This window comes from Nyctereutes procyonoides, unplaced genomic scaffold (genome assembly GCF_905146905.1).
Source record: "Nyctereutes procyonoides isolate TBG_1078 unplaced genomic scaffold, NYPRO_anot_genome, whole genome shotgun sequence".
Lineage (NCBI taxonomy): Eukaryota > Metazoa > Chordata > Mammalia > Carnivora > Canidae > Nyctereutes > Nyctereutes procyonoides.
The window spans coordinates 5,151,172-5,171,704 of record NW_026575119.1 but is presented as its reverse complement, the minus strand read 5'-3'; the positions used below and the strand labels follow the sequence as shown (position 1 = coordinate 5,171,704).

The window sequence follows — 20,533 nt, the reverse complement described above, 5'->3', positions numbered from 1 at the left end:
GGAATTCTATCAAATGTTTAAAGAAGAAATCATACCTATTCTACTAAAGCTGTTTGGAAAGATAGAAAGAGATGGAGTACTTCCAAATTCATTCTATGAGGCCAGCATCACCTTAATTCCAAAACCAGACAAAGACCCCACCAAAAAGGAGAATTACAGACCAATATCCCTGATGAACATGGATGCAAAAATTCACAACAAGATACTAGCCAATAGGATCCAACAACACATTAAGAAAATTATTCACCATGACCAAGTAGGATTTATCCCCGGGACACAAGGCTGGTTCAACACTCGTAAAACAATCAATGTGATTCATCATATCAGCAAGAGAAAAACCAAGAACCATATGATCCTCTCATTAGATGCAGAGAAAGCATTTGACAAAATACAGCATCCATTCCTGATCAAAACTCTTCAGAGTGTAGGGATAGAGGGAACTTTCCTCGACATCTTAAAAGCCATCTATGAAAAGCCCACAGCAAATATCATTCTCAATGGGGAAGCACTGGGAGCCTTTCCCCTAAGATCAGGAACAAAACAGAGATGTCCACTCTCACCACTGCTATTCAACATGGTATTGGAAGTCCTAGCCTCAGAAATCAGACAACAAAAAGACATTAAAGGCATTCAAATTGGCAAAGAAGAAGTCAAACTCTCCCTCTTCGCCGATGACATGATACTCTACATAGAAAACCCAAAAGCCTCCACCCCAAGATTGCTAGAAATCATACAGCAATTTGGTAGCGTGGCAGGATACAAAATCAATGCCCAGAAACCAATGGCATTCCTATACACTAACAATGAGACTGAAGAAAGAGAAATTAAGGAGTCAATCCCATTTACAATTGCACCCAAAAGCGTAAGATACCTAGGAATAAACCTAACCAAAGAGGTAAAGGATCTATACCCTAAAAACTATAGAACACTTCTGAAAGAAATTGAGAAAGACACAAAGAGATGGAAAAATATTCCATGCTCATGGATTGGCAGAATTAATATTGTGAAAATGTCAATGTTACCCAGGGCAATTTACACGTTTAATGCAATCCCTATCAAAATACCATGGACTTTCTTCAGAGAGTTAGAACAAATTATTTTGAGATTTGTGTGGAATCAGAAAAGACCCCGAATAGCCAGGGGAATTTTAAAAAAGAAAACCGTATCTGGGGGCATCACAATGCCAGATTTCAGGTTGTACTACAAAGCTGTGGTCATCAAGACAGTGTGGTACTGGCACAAAAACAGACACATAGATCAATGGAACAGAATAGAGAACCCAGAAGTGGACCCTCAACTTTATGGTCAACTAATATTCGATAAAGGAGGAAAGACTATCCACTGGAAGAAAGACAGTCTCTTCAATAAATGGTGCTGGGAAAATTGGACATCCACATGCAGAAGAATGAAACTAGACCACTCTCTTGCACCATACACAAAGATAAACTCAAAATGGATGAAAGATCTAAATGTGAGACAAGATTCCATCAAAATCCTAGAGGAGAACACAGGCAACACCCTTTTTGAACTTGGCCACAGTAACTTCTTGCAAGATACATCCACGAAAGCAAAAGAAACAAAAGCAAAAATGAACTATTGGGACATCATCAAGATAAGAAGCTTTTGCACAGCAAAGGATACAGTCAACAAAACTAAAAGACAACCTACAGAATGGGAGAAGATATTTGCAAATGACATATCAGATAAAGGGCTAGTTTCCAAGATCTATAAAGAACTTATTAAACTCAACACCAAAGAAACAAACAATCCAATCATGAAATGGGCAAAAGACATGAAGAGAAATCTCACAGAGGAAGACATAGACATGTCCAACACGCACATGAGAAAATGCTCTGCATCACTTGCCATCAGGGAAATACAAAACAAAACCACAATGAGATACCACCTCACACCAGTGAGAATGGGGAAAATTAACAAGGCAGGAAACAACAAATGTTGGAGAGGATGCGGAGAAAAGGGAACCCTCTTGCACTGTTGGTGGGAATGTGAACTGGTGCACCCACTCTGGAAAACTGTGTGGAGGTTCCTCAAAGAGTTAAAAATAGACCTGTCCTCCGACCCAGCAATTGCACTGTTAGGTATTTACCCCAAAGATTCAGATGCAATGAAACGCCGGGACACCTGCACCCCGATGTGTCGAGCAGCAATGTTCACAATAGCCAAACTGTGGAAGGAGCCTCGGTGTCCATCCAAAGATGAATGGATAAAGAAGATGTGGTTTATGTATACAATGGAATATTACTCAGCCATTAGAAACGACAAATACCCACCATTTGCTTCAACGTGGATGGAACTGGAGGGTATTATGCTGAGTGAAGTAAGTCAATCGGAGAAGGACAGTGTATGTTCTCATTCATTTGGGGAATATGAATAATAGTGAAAGGGAATATAAGGGAAGGGAGAAGAAATGTGTGGGAAATATCAGAAAGGGAGACAGAACATAAAGACTCCTAACTCTGGGAAACGAACTAGGCGTGGTGGAAGGGGAGGAGGGCGGGGGGTGGGGGTGAATGGGTGACGGGCACTGAGGGGGACACTTGACGGGATGAGCACTGAGTGTTATTCTGTATGTTGGTAAATTGAATACCAATAAAAATTAATTTATTAAAAAAATAAATAAAATAAAATAAAATAAAATAGAAAACAAAACAAAACAAAACAAAAAACACCACAGAGCCATCCAGGTGTCCCAAAGAGGAGTCTTAGTAAACACGCAGCTTTCTACTAAAATCCTCAAGGGCTATGCCCTAAGAATAAAGTAAGTCAAAATATAGACTAATGCTTAGAAAGTCTGAAACTATGCTGCAAATTCTCTTGATCGTTGTTAATAGGATATTTAATGCAATTTGCTCATCCACTACCCATCCACCAAGAAAAAAATTAAATACACCATGGTGAATGAAGATATCATCATCCATAGCATCTATAATTTTTTGTATGCCCAGTATTAATCAAAAATTACAAAGCATACCTGATGTCAGAGCCGAAAGGCTGGAAAACAAGATAAAAAATGTGCAACAGATACAGACCCAATATTTGTGTAGAATATTCAGGTATGGACTTTAAACAAGTGATTAATATGTTAAAAAAAAACAGAATTTCTCCCAGAGTACACAAATTTATAGGAAATTAATCAAATGGAAATTCAATGGTTGAGAAATATCTGAAATTCAAAACTTGATGAAAACAATGTGATACCATTACACACCTGTTGCAACAGCTAAAATCCAAACTATTGACAACACCAAGTGTGACATGTACGTGGAGCAACAGGATCTCTCTCATTCACTGTTGGTGGGAATGGAAATGGTACAACCACTTTAAGAAATAATTTGGCAGTTTTTTTACAAAACTAAACATACTCTTACCATATATGATCCAGCTATTACATTCCTTGATATTTACCCCAATGAACTGAAATATCCAAATGAGAAGACAAAAGATAATACAGAGAAAAGCATAAGAAACACAAGAATCTCAGGGAAAAGATTTTATGCATGTAATTGGAGTCCTAAAAGGAGAAGGGAGAGGGAATGGCAGAAACAATATGTGAGGATACACTGGTCAAAATTATCCAAAGATTTTTTAAAAAAAAAAAGAAAAAGAAAAATCAAGTCACAATCCAGAGGCTCTAATAACCCTAACCAGGATAAATACAAAGAAAACTACACTTAGCAACCCTGATTTTCTGAAAATCAAAAACAAAAAAAAAATTCTTAAAAGCAGCCAAAAGGGAAAAGATACAACTGATAGCTGACTTCTCAAAAGAAATAACAAGAAAAGAAAGCAAATGACACCAGAATTATATCTTTAAAGTGTTCAAAGGAAATGACCATAGATCTAGACACATATATCTGCAAATATATCCCTATAAAAATAAGGAGGAAACAAAAGTTTTTACAAACACTGAATAAACTTATTGCTAGCAGTCAGTAACGAAATGAAAATTAATGAGAGTTGTTCAGGCAGAAAGATAACTAACCCAGGCAAAAACATGAAAATGCAGTAAAGGATGAAGAGTAATACAAAATGTAAAGATGCAGCTAAATCAAAATAGATACTGACAGGGGCGCCTGGCTGGCTCAGTCAGTAGGGTGTCTGCCTTTGGCTCAGGTCTTGATCCCAGCATCCTAGGATGGGGACATGTTGGCCTCCCTGCTCAGTGGGGAATCTGCTTCTCCCTCTCTCTCAGTCCCTCCTGCTGCTTTTGTGCATATACTCTCTCTCTAAAATAAAATCTAAATAGACACTGACATAAAACAATAATATCTTGTGAAATTTAAAATATACACAGAATTAAAACAGACAACAGCAGCACCAAAAGTCGGAGGGGAATCAAATGAGGGAAAATATCCTGAGGTCCTTACATTTTCCATGAACTGGTTAAAGTACTAATTTATAGAACTAAAAGTCAATAGTGTATGCTACAATCTCTAGAGTAATGCAGCAAACAAAATATAAGACAGTGTCTAACAAAGTACTGCAAAGAATAGAAATAGAGAAAAAGGGCAGCCTTGGTGGTGCAGTGGTTTAGCACTGCCTGCAGCCCAGGGTGTGATCCTGGAGCCCCGGGATCAAGTTCCACGTCAGGCTCCCTGCATGGAGCCTGCTTCTCCCTCTGCCTGTGTCTCTGCCTCTCTTTATCTCTCCCTCTCTTTCTCTCTCTCTGTCACTCATGAATAAATCTTAAAAAAAAAAAAGAAAAAGAAACAGAGAAAAAGAACAGCTATGATAAACGGAAAGCAAATACAAAAACAGATCCGAACTCAAATATATCAGTGATTACATTAAATATAAATGGACTACATGGTTTACAAGTCAATAAAAGACCAATGTGAAAAACAAAACTCATATAAATGCTAGGTTTTGGCATATGGAGAAAGAAATATTTCAGTACAACAGAGCAGAAAGTCCAAAAACAGGCCTAAAGAAATATATCTATTTGATAGATGATAAAGGTACCACTGCAGTACACAGGAGAATGAAAGGTTTTTTAATAAATGGTGCTGAATCAACTAGTTATCCATATGGGGAAAGAAACGGAGTCTAAATCTTTAACTTACATCACATATAAAAATTAGTTGCAAGGTAGATTATAAATCTAAATGTGAAAGACTCACACACAAAAAAACTAGAAAAAAAATCAGCAAATTTCTTCATGGTCCTGAGGTATGGCAGGAGATCTTAAACAGAACACAAAAAAGACAAAAATAAAGGAAAAAATTAACTGGATTTCATTAGAATTGATGGCATCTTCATCAAAAGATTCCATTAAGAATGTGAAAAGGCATACCAGAGTGAGAGAAGACATCTGTAATACAGGTATCTGACAAAGGACTCTTAATCAGAATGCATAAATAACTCATAAAACAGGCAAAAAGACTGAAAAGGCAATTCTAAAGAATCAATCTAAAAAGTTAATAAACAGGCAAGAAGGTTTAAATTCATAAGCCTTCAGACAAATGTAAAATAAAATCAAAATGTAAGAAGACAAAAAAAAAATGTAAGAAGACTGCACCCATACTAGAATAGCCAAAATTTTTAAAACTGAAAATACCAATATTGGTGAGGATGTGACGGAACTAGAAATTTCACATGCTGCTAGTAGAATGAACATGCTATAACTACTTTGGAACTATCTTTAATAAGAGCTAGTACTACTGAGATCCACATACCTTATCACCTAAGAATTCCATTCCAAGGTATAAACCTCACAGAATTGTATATATAATATGCACTAAAATACATGTGCATGAAAATTCATAACAGCATTATTACTGGTAGCCAAAATTTGAAAGAATAGAAACCTAAATATCAACCAACAATATATGATGAATAGAACAGAGAAACTGCAACATATTGACACAATGAGATACTATTTAGCAATGAAAATAAATTAAATAGAAAGCAACACAGATGAATCTTAAAATGTAAATGGCACCAGACACAAAAGAGTATACATAGTATAATTCCATTATATAAATACCTGTAAACTAATCAATAGAAGTCGAAATAATAATAGTTACCTTTGAAACTGGAAGAGGGAACAAAAAAGAATTCTGAAGGATCATGTAATGTTTCATTTTTCAATTAAAGATAATTATACAGATGTCTTTACTTTGTAGAATTTCCACACATATAATCTGATGATTGTTAGGATGGTTAATTTTATATGTTATTTTCACTGACCTAAGGAATGCCCAGATAGCTGGTCAAATATTATTTATGTGTGTGTCTGTGAGATTCCAGAAGATTCCAGATTCCAGAAGAGATTAGCATTTGATTCAGTAGACTTAAAAACGGTACCCTAAACAATAGCAAGTGGGTATCATCCAGTTAGTTCAGGATCTGAACAGTCCAAAAGGCAGAGAGGAAGAGTGAAATCGCTTTTTGTTGGACATGGGACATCTATCCTCTTCTGCCTTCAGACATCAGCACTTCTGGATCCAGGGCCTTGAGACTCACACCACTGGCTATCCTGTTTCTCAGCCTCTGTGTTTGGACTAGAACTACAACACCAGCTTTCCTGAGCTTCTAATTTGCAGATGACAGAATGGGGGACTCAGCTTCCACAAACATGTGAGGCAATGTTTCATAATAAATCTCTTTCTGGATATTTATGTATGGATATTAGGTTCTATTTCTCTGAGGATCCCAATTACCATCATACATCTCCATATTATGTTATATTTAAAATATTAAGATTTCCCATATACAAGATTTTCTTTTGGGGTAATGAAAATGTTTTGGAACTAGAGAAAAGTGGTAGCTGCATTGTGAATGTGCTAAATGCCACTGAACTGAGTATCTTAAAATGGCTATTTATGTTATATGAATCAACTCAATTAAAAAATAAGTAGTTACCCAAAAATCTCAATAATATATAGTTAGTAGTCATTATTACTACAAATATTAAAAGCTGTAATGCCAAACTTACCAACTGCTGTGTCACCATCTAACAAATTGTCATCTTCAGAAGTTTGAAAGTCCATAATAACACCTGCTCCATCTAAAAGCTCCTCATCACTACTTGCACTTGTTATACTATTGTAGCTGTTTCTATAGTACCCTCTATGGAACAGCTGCTCAGACTCCATTTAGCTGTCTGATTATCTGAAAAAAAAAAAAAAAAAAAAGGAAAAATGGTTTTAACATTTTCCCAACATCTAATAAAAATCACCTAGTTTAACATGACAAAAAGAAACTTCTAATTTCAATATAAAAAAATACTAAAAAAAATACTAAGGTCATACACTGTAACAAAAGCTAACTCTATGTCTTTGAGGACGATTTAATCATTCTATTCTTACTATGCAGCTACAAATAAGAATGAAGAATTTCTTCAGGTAGTAGTATAAAACAATCTGCAAGATCAATGGTTAAGTTAAAGTACAAAGAAGTAGGGCGCCTGGGTGGCTCAGTCAGTTAATGATTTTGGCTCAGGTCATGATCTCATGAATTGTGAGATCAAGTGGGCATTGGGCTCCATGCACAGCAGGAATCGGCTTGGGATTCTCCCTCCCTCTCCTCCTCCCTATGCCCTTCCCCCAACTTGCACACATTTGTACTCTCTCAAATCAATCAATCAATCAATCTTAAAAAGAAGTACAAAGATGTGTTTAAGATATACTACAATATATGTGGGGGGGGGGGGTTTACCAGGAAAAAAGCAGGGGAGTTGTGGGGAGAGGAAAAAATACAATGTATAATTAATTGCTTGTGTACATATAGACTGTATCTGGAGGGATTCTCAAGTTGCCTACAGGAGAAAGGAACAAAATGGCTGAAGTACCAAGTCCAAAAGGGAGACTTTTTGTCTCTTTCGTGTATTTTATCAGATGCAAGTACTAATTTTAAAAATGCTATAATTTAAATTTTTTAATATTAATTTCATTCTTTTTATTTTAAAATTAAAATTTTCAGAGTTCATAGTCAAATATCAGACACTGAAAATATAAGTAACAATTTTCATTTTTTCAAAGCAGATAATACCAAAAATGCTTGTTTTCATTGTTCTTACTCTCTATGCTTTAAAAACAATAATACTCCTAGTTTTTTTTTTAACTTTTATTTATTTATGATAGTCACAGAGAGAGAGAGAGAGAGAGAGAGAGAGAGAGAGAGGCAGAGACATAGGCAGAGGGAGAAGCAGGCTCCATGCACCGGGAGCCCGACGTGGGATTCAATCCTGGGTCTCCAGGATTGCGCCCTGGGCCAAAGGCAGGCGCTAAACCGCTGCGCCACCCAGGGATCCCCCTAGTTTTTTTTTTTTAAATACATCTACCTACTTGCTCAATATCTAAACTAAATGAGAGGGGATCCCTGGGTGGCTCAATGGTTTAGTGCCTGCCTTGGTTTGGCCCAGGGTCTGATCCTGAGGTCCCAGGATCAAGTCCCATGTCGGGCTCCCTGCATGGAGTCTGCTTCTCCCTCTGCCTGTGTCTCTGCCTCTCTCTCTCTCTCTGTGCCTCTCATGAATAAATAAATAAAATCTTAAAAAAATAATAAATTAAATAAATGAGAGTTCAAGATATTAGCAATAGACTTGAAAGGTTCACTTGTGGGACTTGAAAGATACAGTCATAAAAGCAGTCAAACGAGTAAGCCTTGTAAGATGAGAATAATATGTAATAAGTACATATGAAAATAAAAGATAATGGCAATAAGCATACTCCAATTCTAGTGGTGAATTCTAACACTGAAGACTTTAAGTGTTTTAAGACAATCTCCTGTCCTCAGTAAACTGTCCTTTTGCACAGGGAAAAATAACCTCAAAGAGCTATAACAATCAAAATTATTTGTAAAGATTTTACGCTTTTAGAAAAAATATTGCCAAAAACTCTTTTTAACAGATTATAGAAATTTCCTAACCTTCTTTACAGAAGGTGAAGGTTTGTGTACTCGTTGAAAACATGTCTATTCTCAGCATCTGGTATAGTGACTAGTACATAACATAATAGTAAATGTCAAAACATCAAATTGTTATTCAGTCATGGATTACAAAGAAAAACATATTCACTGCTTTACAACTTCATTAGTTTTATGGTTACCTCTACCAAAGACAGCCTAGTATAACTTACTAGAGATTTGCTAGAATATACTAATAAAGCAAGTGTTTTATATTTAAGGTAAATGTTAGAATAGTACGAAAATAACCATTCATGCTAAGAACTTTGCAATGTCTATAGAGGCAATCAAATACTGTGGCCGTTGAGTAAATAGCCAAAATCCTTTTAAAAAAATAAGCATGAAAAATTCCAAGAATCATTTTAATTTTGCTGTATCAAAGCATGTATGCTAAGATCTTGGAGAGAACACAAACATTCTATTCTTCACTTCTTTACCTCATGATCAGACTAGAAGGGCTTAAGACACGTGATAATATACATCAATGAACATTAGTTGGAAGCTATGTATCACTAAGAAATTAAAATAATTACAAATGTCCGTGTACTGGGACCTCAATCAGCAAGTTCCAGATATCTCCTCCATTTATCCCTCAAAGTCCCTCAAAAACAATGATAACTGACAACTTAACTCTTTCAAAATGTTTTGAAAACTTATTTTGGGGGTACTCGGATAGCTCAGCCGATTAAGCATCCAACTCCTGATTTTTGGCTCAGGTCATGATCTCAGGGATAGAGATGGGTGTGGAGCCTGCTTAAGAGTCTCTCTGCTCCTCCCCCACATCTGCCCGCCTCCCTCCCTCTCCTCTCTTAAAAAAAATTAATTTCACCAATACTTCTGAGACATCTAGATTTGACATCTTTATAACAAGAGCAACCAATTCTGTTTCAAAAGTTTATTAAACTCAGGCCTGCATGGGTTGTTATTTCTATAAATTTGATAATTTAAAAACTATATTTTTCTTATTAACCTAGGAACCTATAGGACTGTACACTGATCACTTTCACTAGCCTTGGAACATGGCCAGTCCAAATTTAGATGTGCTCAAAGGTAAAATACTTACCAGATTTCCTAAGGCTCAATACAAAAAAAAAAAAAAAAAAAAAAGTCAAATATTCTAATAATTTTATGTTGATTCTGTTGAAATAATATTTTAGATATATTAAGTAAATTAATGTTTTCTTTTTATCTTTTTAATATGGGTACAAAATTTTAAATTACATGTGGCTCACAGATGCGGCAAAAACATTGTACTGAACAGCACTGCTACACAATATTCAAAATTCTATGGGAGCATAAAGGAAATGCACAGAAGAACTCTAGATGCCAGTGATAAATCTTTTTAAATTCTAAATTCTATTCCCAGGCTTGTTCACAAAAGGCTATTTAAACCATAATATGGCAGCTGATATTTTGCATATTAAAAAAATGAAAATACTAGTCATCTTTTCAATTGCCAAAAATATATTTGAAATCATTTCAAAACATTAAACACACAGTAGCCTGCAAAGGTTATTTATTAGAAATAACCTATGAAAATCTCCAGGGATAAAGCCTAGGCTACTGCAATAAATTCCTAAATGATCTATATACAATCAACTTGACACACTCTATCTAATCTGATCTTCATACTGCAGCCAGCACTGTCTTTTAAAAGAAAGCCTCATCAGCATCTCTCCCCACTCCGTGGATTAAGGTCCTAATCACGTCTCACTGACCTTAGCAGGCAAGACCCTCTGCAGCCTAGCCCTCTGCTTAGCTTTGAAGTGTGTACTTGCAGTACTCTAGACTCACTGGTCTTCCTCTCAGTCCTATAAGGCTGTTTCCTGTCTCATAGTTCCTCAGCGTGGAACATACCCTCTCCTCTCCATCCAACTAACTTCCTTCATATTCTTCAGCTCTCACATGAATTGACTATTTATTTAACAAATGCTTTAACAGAGTTTACTATATGTTTGATATCATCAACTTTGACACAAATTAACTCGTTTATAGATGGATTAAATACAATCACAATCCTAAAGCTTATGTACTATTACCATATGCATTTAACAGATGAGGAAACTGAGGCGCAGAGTTTAAATAACTTGCCCAAAGTCATGGAACTAGTAAAGAAAGCCTCTCTGACCTACTCATTACCTGGGCAAATCTCTCCTGACTAGGTCAAATTTTCATTGTTAGTTCTTAGATCTTTCCTTATATCACTCACTACAGTTGTAACACTACACTTATTTATGCAATTACTTAATTAACGTCTTCTCAACTATGATGTGCATCACAAGATCTGGCACAGTGTCAATTTTTGTTCAATATTGCATATTCGATGGTCATTAGCACATTACCTGGCACATATTAGGTGTTCAATATTTTTATTCAACTTTTAGAATTAGGATTTCACATGCAGTTATAGTACATCATACAGATATCCTGTGTACCCTTTACTCAGTTTCCACCAATGGTGATATTCTGCAAAACTACAGAACAATATCATAATCCAAATACTGACACAGATAGTACAGTCAAGATACAGAACATGTCTATCACCACAATGATCCCTCATGTTACCCTTTTATAGCCACACCTATTTCTTCCAGCCCCACCACCACACTCTCTTTAACCCCTGGCAACTCATAATCTATTTTCTATTCTTAGAATTTTGCCATTTAGAGTATGTTATATAAATGGAATCATACAGTATGTTACTTTTTGGGATGAGCTCTTTGCACTCTGCATAATTCTCTGGATGTTTGCTCATGTTATTGTATGTATCAATAGTTCTTCCCTTTATATTGTCGAGTGATAGTTCACGGTCTGGATGTACCATGGTTTAACCATTCACCCAATGAAGAATATATGGCTCTTTTCTAGGTTTTGGGTATTATGAATCACGCTGCATGCCCACAGGCTTTTGTGTGAACTTAAGTCTTCATTTCGAAGAGTGCTGGGCAGCCCAGGTGGCTTAGCGGTTTGGCACCGCCTTTGGTCCAGGGCGGGATCCTGGAGACCCACGTCGGGCTCCCTGCATGGAGCCTGCTTCTCCCTCTGCCTGTGTCTCTGCCTCTCTCTCTCTCTCTAATAAATAAAATCTTTAAAAAAAAAAAAAAGTCGAAGAGTGCAGTAACTGGGTCATATGGTATGTCTAGTTTTTTAAGGAACTGCCAGTTTTACATTCTACTAAAAATAAATAGATTAGTGATCCAGTCTCTTCACATACTTACCAGTACTTCCTGTTAATATTTAAATATTTAAAAAATATTTGAGAAAGAGAGAGAGAGAATGTGCAAGAGGCAGCATGAGGTGGGGTGGAGAGATCAAAGGGAGAAAGAGAAAGACTCCCCACTGAACAGGGAGTTCAACTCAGGGCTTGATCCCAGTATCCTGGGATCATGACCTGATCCCAAGAAAGATGCTTATCTAACTGACCCATCCAGTCACCTCATCAGCATTTTTTATTCTAGTCATTCTGATAGGTGTGTAGTGATAGCTCATTGTAGTTTTCGTTTGCATTTCCCTAATGGCTAACCATGTTGAACATCTTTTTATGTGCTTATTGCTATCTGCCTATCCTCTTCAGTGAAATGACTATTCATATATTTTGCCCATTTTCTAACTGGATAGCTTTTTTACTGCTAAGTTTTATACTTTAGAATACATATTCTAGATGCTAGTCCTTTGTCAGATATGTTGTTTGCAAATATTTTTTCCTACTCTGTAGTTTTCTTTTCTTTTCTTTTTTTTTTTTTTTAAGGAATCACTATACCCAACATGGGGCTCAAACTCACAACCTCGTGATCAAGAGTTGCATGCTCCCGCAACTGAACCAGCCAGATACCCCTGACTTTCCTCTTTTTGATAGGGTCCATCATGGAACAAAAATATTTAATTTTGATGAAGTTCAATTTATCAACTTTTCCTTTATGGATTATGCTTTTGTGATCTAAAAAATCTACTTCCCAAGGACGCCTGGTTGGCTCAGCGGCTGAGTGTCTGCCTTTGGCTCAGGGCGTGATCCTGGAGTCCCGGAACCAAATCCCAAATCAAGCTTCTTGTATGGAGCCTATTTCTCCCTCTGCCTATGTCTCTGCCTCTCTCTGTGTCTCTCTTGAATAAATAAATAAATAAAATCTTAAAAAAAAAAAAGACACAGGTTTAAGTCTTTTTTTTTTTAATGTGTGGATGTCCAATTGTTCCAGCAGCATTTGCAGAAAAAAGGTATCTTTCTCTCACTGATTTGCTTGTTTTTGTACTTTTTTTTTTTTTTTTTTGCCTTTGTCAAAATTTAGTTGGGCATATTTGTGTGTGTCTAGTTGAGAGTTCTATGTTCTGTTCCACTGATCTATTTGTCTATACCTACAGTAATACCACACAGTCTTGATTACTCTAGCTCTGAAATAAGCCTTGAAATTGGATAAATTTGTCACACTTTAGGGATGCCTGGGTGGCTCAGTGGTTGAGCACCTGCCTTTGGCTCAGGGCGTGATCCCGGACTCCCGGGATCAAGTCCCACATCGGGCTCCCTGCATGAAACCTGCTTCTCCCTCTACCTATATCTCTGCCTCTCTCTGTGTCTCTCATGAACAAATAAATAAAATCTTTAAAAAAAAAATTGTCACACTTTATTCTCATTTTTCAAAATTGCTTTACCTATTCTAGTGTCTTTGCCTTGCCATATAAATTTTATAATCTTATCTACATCTACAAAATCTTGCAGGGTCAATTTTTATTTCTACTATGAATAAATAACAAATGCATTACAAACGAATGGCCCATCACTACTCGCATGCTATATGCAAGCTCGAATTCAACAAGACAGAAGCTGAATCAATATTTGCCCCAAATTTGCTTGTCCTCCTAGACTCTCTATCTCAGCTTACAGTATCATAATCTCATAGCCAAAATGAGTTTTTGGAATCCCTTATTAATTTATTTGACAACCATTTCCTCAGTACCCATCATGTACCAGGCATAAAGCCAGGTACTGTGATAATAAGTAAAATACGGTCCCTATTATCAAAGCAGTGAAGGTAAAAGACATACAAATAACAACAGTATGATATAAATTTATCACAGGAGAGGTATACACAGGTATTTGATAACAATGAAAAGGAATAAGCATGCTACCTAGAAAAGTCTGTGAACATTTAATAAAGGGAATGTTTAAGCTGAGTATTGAAGGATTAGGATGAGTGAACTGGGCTAACTCTGAGGTGAAAAGTCAATACAGACCAAAAAAAGTACATGCAAAAACACAGCAACATAATAACAAAACCTGCTTGGGCAGCTTAATTAAGAGATAAGGAACTGGAGAGTATCTGGAGAGGTGGGCACAGGCCAGATCAGTAAGTTAAGAGCTGATCCATTATGCTAAGGAACTTATTCACTCATTTATACATAGAAGAAATCATTAAGAGTTTTTAAGACCAACCACATGGCCAAATATGAATTTTAACAGGCCAACAGTAGCAGCAGTATGGAACATAGAAGAGCAAGAGACTGAAAGGGGAGTTAGGTGATCCTAATTCCAGCAGAACCTTGAACAATCCTAAATATGAGTACTGAAGGCATAACTAACCTAAGAGATCAAAATATGGAGTAAAATGAATTTTGAGAAGTATTTAAGAAGACATGGTAACTAATAAACTGTGAGGAACAATGAAGAAGAAATCTAAGATATCTGCTAGGTTTCTGACTTGACTAAATTGATTCAAAAGAGTTGGAAGAAACAAATTTCAGTCTCCTACATCTTATGGGACTTAAGATCAGTGTTCTTTCCAACTACAGAATTACACATCCAGGATTTTTTCCTATTGGGCCATACTACGATGAAAGGAATGGTTACCTTCATTCAGTACACCAATCCAGCACCCAAACACCAGAACTGGGAGGTAGGAAGCAGAAAGAGGAACACCTTGTGAATCTGTGGCTAAGCGACTCACATAGCCTGTAGGTACACCAATTTTCCATAGCTCCCAACAAAGTTTTGCCTCTTTCATAAAGAAGAGTAGGTAGGAGGACACCTGGGTGGCTCAGCAGTTGAGCATCTGCCTTCGACTCAGGGCGTGATCCTGGAGTCCCGGGATCGAGTCCTGCATCGGGCTCTCTTCATGGAGCCTGCTCCTCCCTCTTTCTATGTCTCTGCCTCTGTGTCTCTCATGAATAAATAATTTTTTTAAAAAAAGAGGTAAGGCTAAGGACCATGGCTAAGTTTCAAAGGTGTATCAGTCAGCTATCTGGCTGGCTAGTAAGCTAAATAGAAAAAAAGGCATAATCTCAGTGAAAACAGAAAAATCCCAAATATTAGCAACTAGAAAGATGGACAAAAGTTTCATGAGCAATAATGGCAGAAAAGTAAAATGATGACCAAGCTAGCCTTTTGTAAGGAGCATTTTTCATATTAATACTTTTAGCATCTCCCATAAATATTCTAACAGTATTGCTAAATACTGATTAACAATCAAAACATGACACTGAATTTCAATATAACCACTCATTCATTATGTTTACAGAATAGCTACTAATGTATTAGAAACTGTAAAAAATATAAACACAATTTTTATTTTTTAAAGCTTTATTTTTTCAAGTAATCTTTACACACAATGCAGGGCTCAAACTCACAACCCTGAGTGCAGGAGTCATTGCATGCTCTACTGACTGAGCCAGCCAGATGCCCCTACACACAAATTTTACCAATTAATGGCATCATATTTGCATAGGCCTTATAGCTTTCAGTAAAGTTCAGCATAAACTTCATTACATACTGTCCTCAAAAGAGATGTAATGCTTTCCTATAGGGTAATGTACAGCCACACGATAAAAAGCAATACGTCAGAGATGTCACAGAACACACCAGTAGTGTTCTAAGAGCTCAGAAAAAAAGAGTTCTCATCCCAGGGTGACTGATGGTGAGAAGCCTTCTCTGGAAGAGAGACACACCTGAGTTTGACCTTAAAAGGTAAGTGGGATTTTATGGGGCAGAGATCAGAGAAGTTAACTGAAGCAAGACTACTGACATGAAACAAGTTTTGGAGCCAAGAAGGCAACAAAAATATTTGAAGATGAGTATGTGCACAAAATACAAGTCCAGTAAAAAGTTTCATGGTCAAATATGCTTGGGTAATAGAGCATACCCCATTCTAGAATTGTAAAGGCTAACAGCATTGGAAAAGCTCTCGAGAAAACCTGTAGTAAACACTAATTTCATGAATTAAAGTTATGAAAAGCTTTTCAAATGTATTTTACCAAAGAATGAGCCCTCCGCCCCCTACAACATCATGAGACTGAGGTCAGAATATCACAGTAGCAAGGAAGAATTTATTCTGTACAAATTGTCACCACATACAAGATATGACCATAATGAAACTCCCAAAAGCAGTATTACTTGATATTTTATCTCTATTATTAAGTTAGCTGTATGTACAAATTGCTGTGCTGACATTTTTCTTCAAAAAAAAAAAAAGTATTAAATGGGCAGCCCTCATGGCCCAGTGGTTTAGCGCCGCCTTCGGCCAGGAGTGTGATCCTGGGGACCCGGGATCGAGTCCCGCGTCGGGCTCCCTGCAGGGGGGCTTCTTCTCCCTCTGCCTGTGTCTCTGCCTCTCTCTCTCTGTGTCTGTCATGAATAAATAAAATCTTTTTTTTTTAAAAAAAAAGTATTAAATGAATAACCCTCTAAAAGAAGGAAATATCTTCTCTGAAGAAAGTTTCTTAGATTCATAAAATTTTTTAGAGCCACCCATAAGTTAAATAGTAGATAATTTTAAAAGTAAAAACACAAATATAAGGCTTAGACTATAAGACACAAAAGAAAGGTAAACAATAATCCCACAAAAAAAGATGACGTGGAAGACTTACATTTTGAAAACAAAATAATCTTCTTGACTTTACAAGACAAAAACTGTTTACTTCTCAAAAGATCCCTGGGTGGCTCAGCGGTTTAACTACTTCTCAAAAGAGCAAAAAATATATTTAGTTAACTGCTTCCAAAATTGCAGATAAAATCTCTCTGTATTTCCAGCCGTGCAAAATGGGCAGTTTCCCTGCACAGGTTTGATCCTACATTTTATACTTAACTGAAAAACAGTCATCTTTAAAAATCAAAATGAGTCATAGCCACATTATATATACATGTGAATGTGCGCATCAGAAAAACACAGAGTATTATTTTAGAACGAAGGTTTCAAAAATTATTTTCCAGGGTTTCTGTAACTTTACATAACTTTTATAACTGAAAAATAAACGAACTGATGGTGCCGTATCTCTCATCCTGTTTTCTTCTAGCATTTTGCCTAGCCTTATGTGAAATACAATGCAGCCATTGAGAGCAAGAGCTCTAAAATCACACTACCAGTTGTGACACTGAGACCTTGGGCAAGTTAACTAAATCCTCTATGCCTCAGTTTCCACATTTCCACTGTATGGCAGGAAAACAAAATATTTCCTGGGTTTGGTGTGGTAGTTGAGACAATCCACAAAAAACACTTAGGAATGATCCTAAAACATAGAATTCGCTCAATTAAAAAAATGCTCAATAAATATTAACACTTATCATATGGTTTAGATCACTGCTGACAAGCTTGACTAGAAACTCAGATGAAAGTTCTACAAAGCAGTGAGAGTGGCCAAATGCCACAGGATACTGCTTTGGTATGTGACCCACCACAGAGATCAAATCTGGCTTCCTGAGTGGTCTGAAAATTATTACCAACATGTCACAGGACAGGAAATGGAAAGCCTATCATCGACACAACCTGGAAAATAGCCAATTTATTAATATAAAACTACAACCTCAGCAAATCTGTTCCCCTGAACTGTATATACTCCTTCCCAAGTTGGAGTTTTACATTCTTAATGAGCTATGTATGATTGAAAACACATGCTTAAAACACAATTTCCAAGCTATAAGTACTATACATTTATATTGACTTAAAATAATGTGACCCATTTTCCAAGCAAAGAATCAGTCTTTGAAAAGTGTGGGAGTCAGGGTGTGGGAGGGAGATGCCTTGGATTGTGCCAATATTGGCTGTTCCTATCAACCAGAGGTCATAAAAACACTCAATTTGAGAAAACATCTGTAGGTCACACATCTGATTTTTAAGCCACACTATGTAATGACAATCAGCAGGATTGGTGAAAGATGAAAATTAACTTTTATGATGAAAATCAACTATACATTCACATTCTTATATGTACTCTTGAGCTACACAGATCGTATTTTCTAGTGACTCACAATGGCACATGAAATTCACTAATTTTAACATCAGTTAAATTATTTCCATACCAACCTCATCAAGAAAAGAATCTTATTTTAAAAAAAAATCTTATAAATTAAACTGTTCAGAAATTAAAGGTAAAGCATTTCTGGAAAGATTCAATAATCAATGACAAAGCCACAATGATGCTGCAGTAACTAAATTGTATGGTTCAAAAAAGTTTACGGTTTGCAGAACTGAACTTTCAAATTACAAGAAAAAAAAAAAGATTCAATTCTTAAAAACAAGGTTTTTTTTTTTCCCCTCCAAAAGAAAGAAGAAATCTCAGAAATCTTATACACATATAAGGTATAATCTTCCTGTGCTCCAGTTTTAAATAATATACAAATAAAGCCTGTTATATGCAAAACTAAAACTTGAGATTCTAAGGTAGTTTCGGATCCAGGTTTATGATCAAAACAAATGTTTTATATCTACACGAACCAGGTCTTGATATACACGTAAATTCAGGCTAAAGACAGAAAAACTGAATAATAACTTTAAATTTGGGGCAATTTTACCGCAAGTTAAAACCCACTACCTTGAGTTCAATATTTATATTTCCTGGAACCTACTTCCACGGTATCCAAAGGCCCTTCGGCAGTTCCTAAAGGAAACAGGAGAAATCTTCAGGAATGTCGAGGATACGTATACGCCTGATCATTTAGGCTGCCTGTTCTAAGATGAACCAAGACGCGAGCCCTGGCATCACAGCTGACCCAAACCCGTGAACGTGCCAGGTCACTCACCTTGCAGCTCAGAGGCATAGCAAAATCCGTGGCTGTTTTTTGCGCTGCCTTTGGATTCTGCATCTGTTCCAAACCTAAAAACCTAGCTACCCTGGGAGCTCCACCTGGAGACAGCTGGACTCCACGGACACTACTGCAGTTTAAACGGTACCTTGGATTTTCTACTGATGAAGTTACGGAAATTTTGCCAGGCGGGACCTTTTTTGTCCTCCTCCCAACACGGGAGCAGCATTAAGTTCAATCCGCTTCCTTCGGAGGGCCCTAAAGTCAACTGCTTCCACCCCACATTAAAAAATAAAAATCTCCAACCTCACTTCCCTCTTAAGAGACTCAAACTGAACCCACGCTCCGACTCGGAAATGAAAGAGAATATGCCTTTCAGCCCAGCACACCCTCCGGCCTCATTACGCAACCCAATTCCCGGCCGCGGACCGACTGGGACTGAGAAAACGGGCTGTGGGTTCCGGACCGGCCCGGCCCCGAGCCGCGTAAGGGGAGCCCGACAGGTGCGTCTGCGCGTAACGTCAGCGCGCCGACGTGAACGGCCGCTCGGCGTCCGGCCGCCGAAGCCGTCCTCCGCCGGCCGCGCCGATTGGCTGGAGTGGAGGCGGTGGGCGGGGCTGCGGCGGCGGGAGGAGGGGCCGGGCGGGGTGTGCGCCCTGCGGGGCGGCCCGGGGCGTGAGACCTTCTCCCGCAGCCAGCTCTCGTCGCTCACGCTTCGCGGTTTGCCCCGCCGGTGACCTCTCGGAGGGGCGGGAGGCGGCCGCCTCGGGGAACGTTCTCGGAAGGCAGTTCCCGGCATCTCCCGGAACTCCCCGCTCCACGCCGGCGGGAGAGACCCGAGCCACGCGGAAAATCACCGCCCGCTGTGGTCCCGAAACAGACGGAGAGAAGTGGCCTCCGGCGCCGGGTTTCGCCTGCGAGCGGGCGGCCGGCGGGGGTGCAGCGGGCTCAACGCGCTCTCCGTGTGGTTGAGGGTCCTGAGCCCGACACACCTGTAGAGGAAGCTGATGACCCAGTTTAACCCAGTTCAAAAATGATGCTTGGAAATCAGCTATTGGGGAAAATGTGCCATTCGAGGATTTTACACGGTGGACTTGAATGTATTTACCTTCATTAAATTAACGTGTGCCGGCCAGCATTCGTGAACCCGACCCCCGAGCTCATAGGGGTTTACATTGCCGTGCAATCCTGAGCCCTCCCCTGGGACAGCAGTGTGAGAAGAAGCCTTCCCGGAGGAGGTGACGTCTGGTCTGCAATTTGGGAAAAGTTGGGGCAGAGGGAGGAGCAAACAACCTGGTAGGAATGGCAAGCAAGGGAGGAGGAAATGGAAAGTTAGTTCTATGTTATCCAGGCGTTGCTTGGATATAATATGCACGATGTAGCCTGGGGATAGTGAGTCGAGATGCTGATGCAGACGTCAGCGGTTATGCCGAAGAGTTTGTGTTTTACCGTAGGTAACTGGATGGTTGGAGAGCTTTGTAAGTCGTTTTTCCCCCAAGGTTGTTTTGAAAATATCCGTGGGGCACCTGGGTGGCTCAGTGGATTAAGCCTCTGCTTTGTTTTTTTTTTTTTTTAAATAGCAAATTTTAACAGACCAATTGT

The 20,533-nt window shown here is 38.1% G+C and overlaps 1 protein-coding gene across 3 annotated transcripts in view; it reads right to left on the bottom strand.

Moving 5' to 3' along the window:
- CLCN3 (chloride voltage-gated channel 3) overlaps nt 1-19,444 on the bottom strand; it is a 91,366-nt gene extending 71,922 nt beyond the window's left edge. The window contains exons 1-2 of one of the 3 annotated variants that reach the window (XM_055334503.1): nt 18,929-19,444; nt 6,959-7,134 (exon numbers count right to left, since the gene is read on the bottom strand). In XM_055334503.1, the coding sequence (XP_055190478.1) occupies nt 6,959-7,118 (160 nt within the window). In that variant the 5' untranslated portion in view covers nt 7,119-7,134; nt 18,929-19,444. The remainder of the gene's footprint in view (nt 1-6,958; nt 7,135-18,928) is intronic. The other 2 variants (XM_055334505.1, XM_055334506.1) reach the window with 2 other exon arrangements.
- Between the last annotated feature and the right edge of the window lie 1,089 nt (nt 19,445-20,533).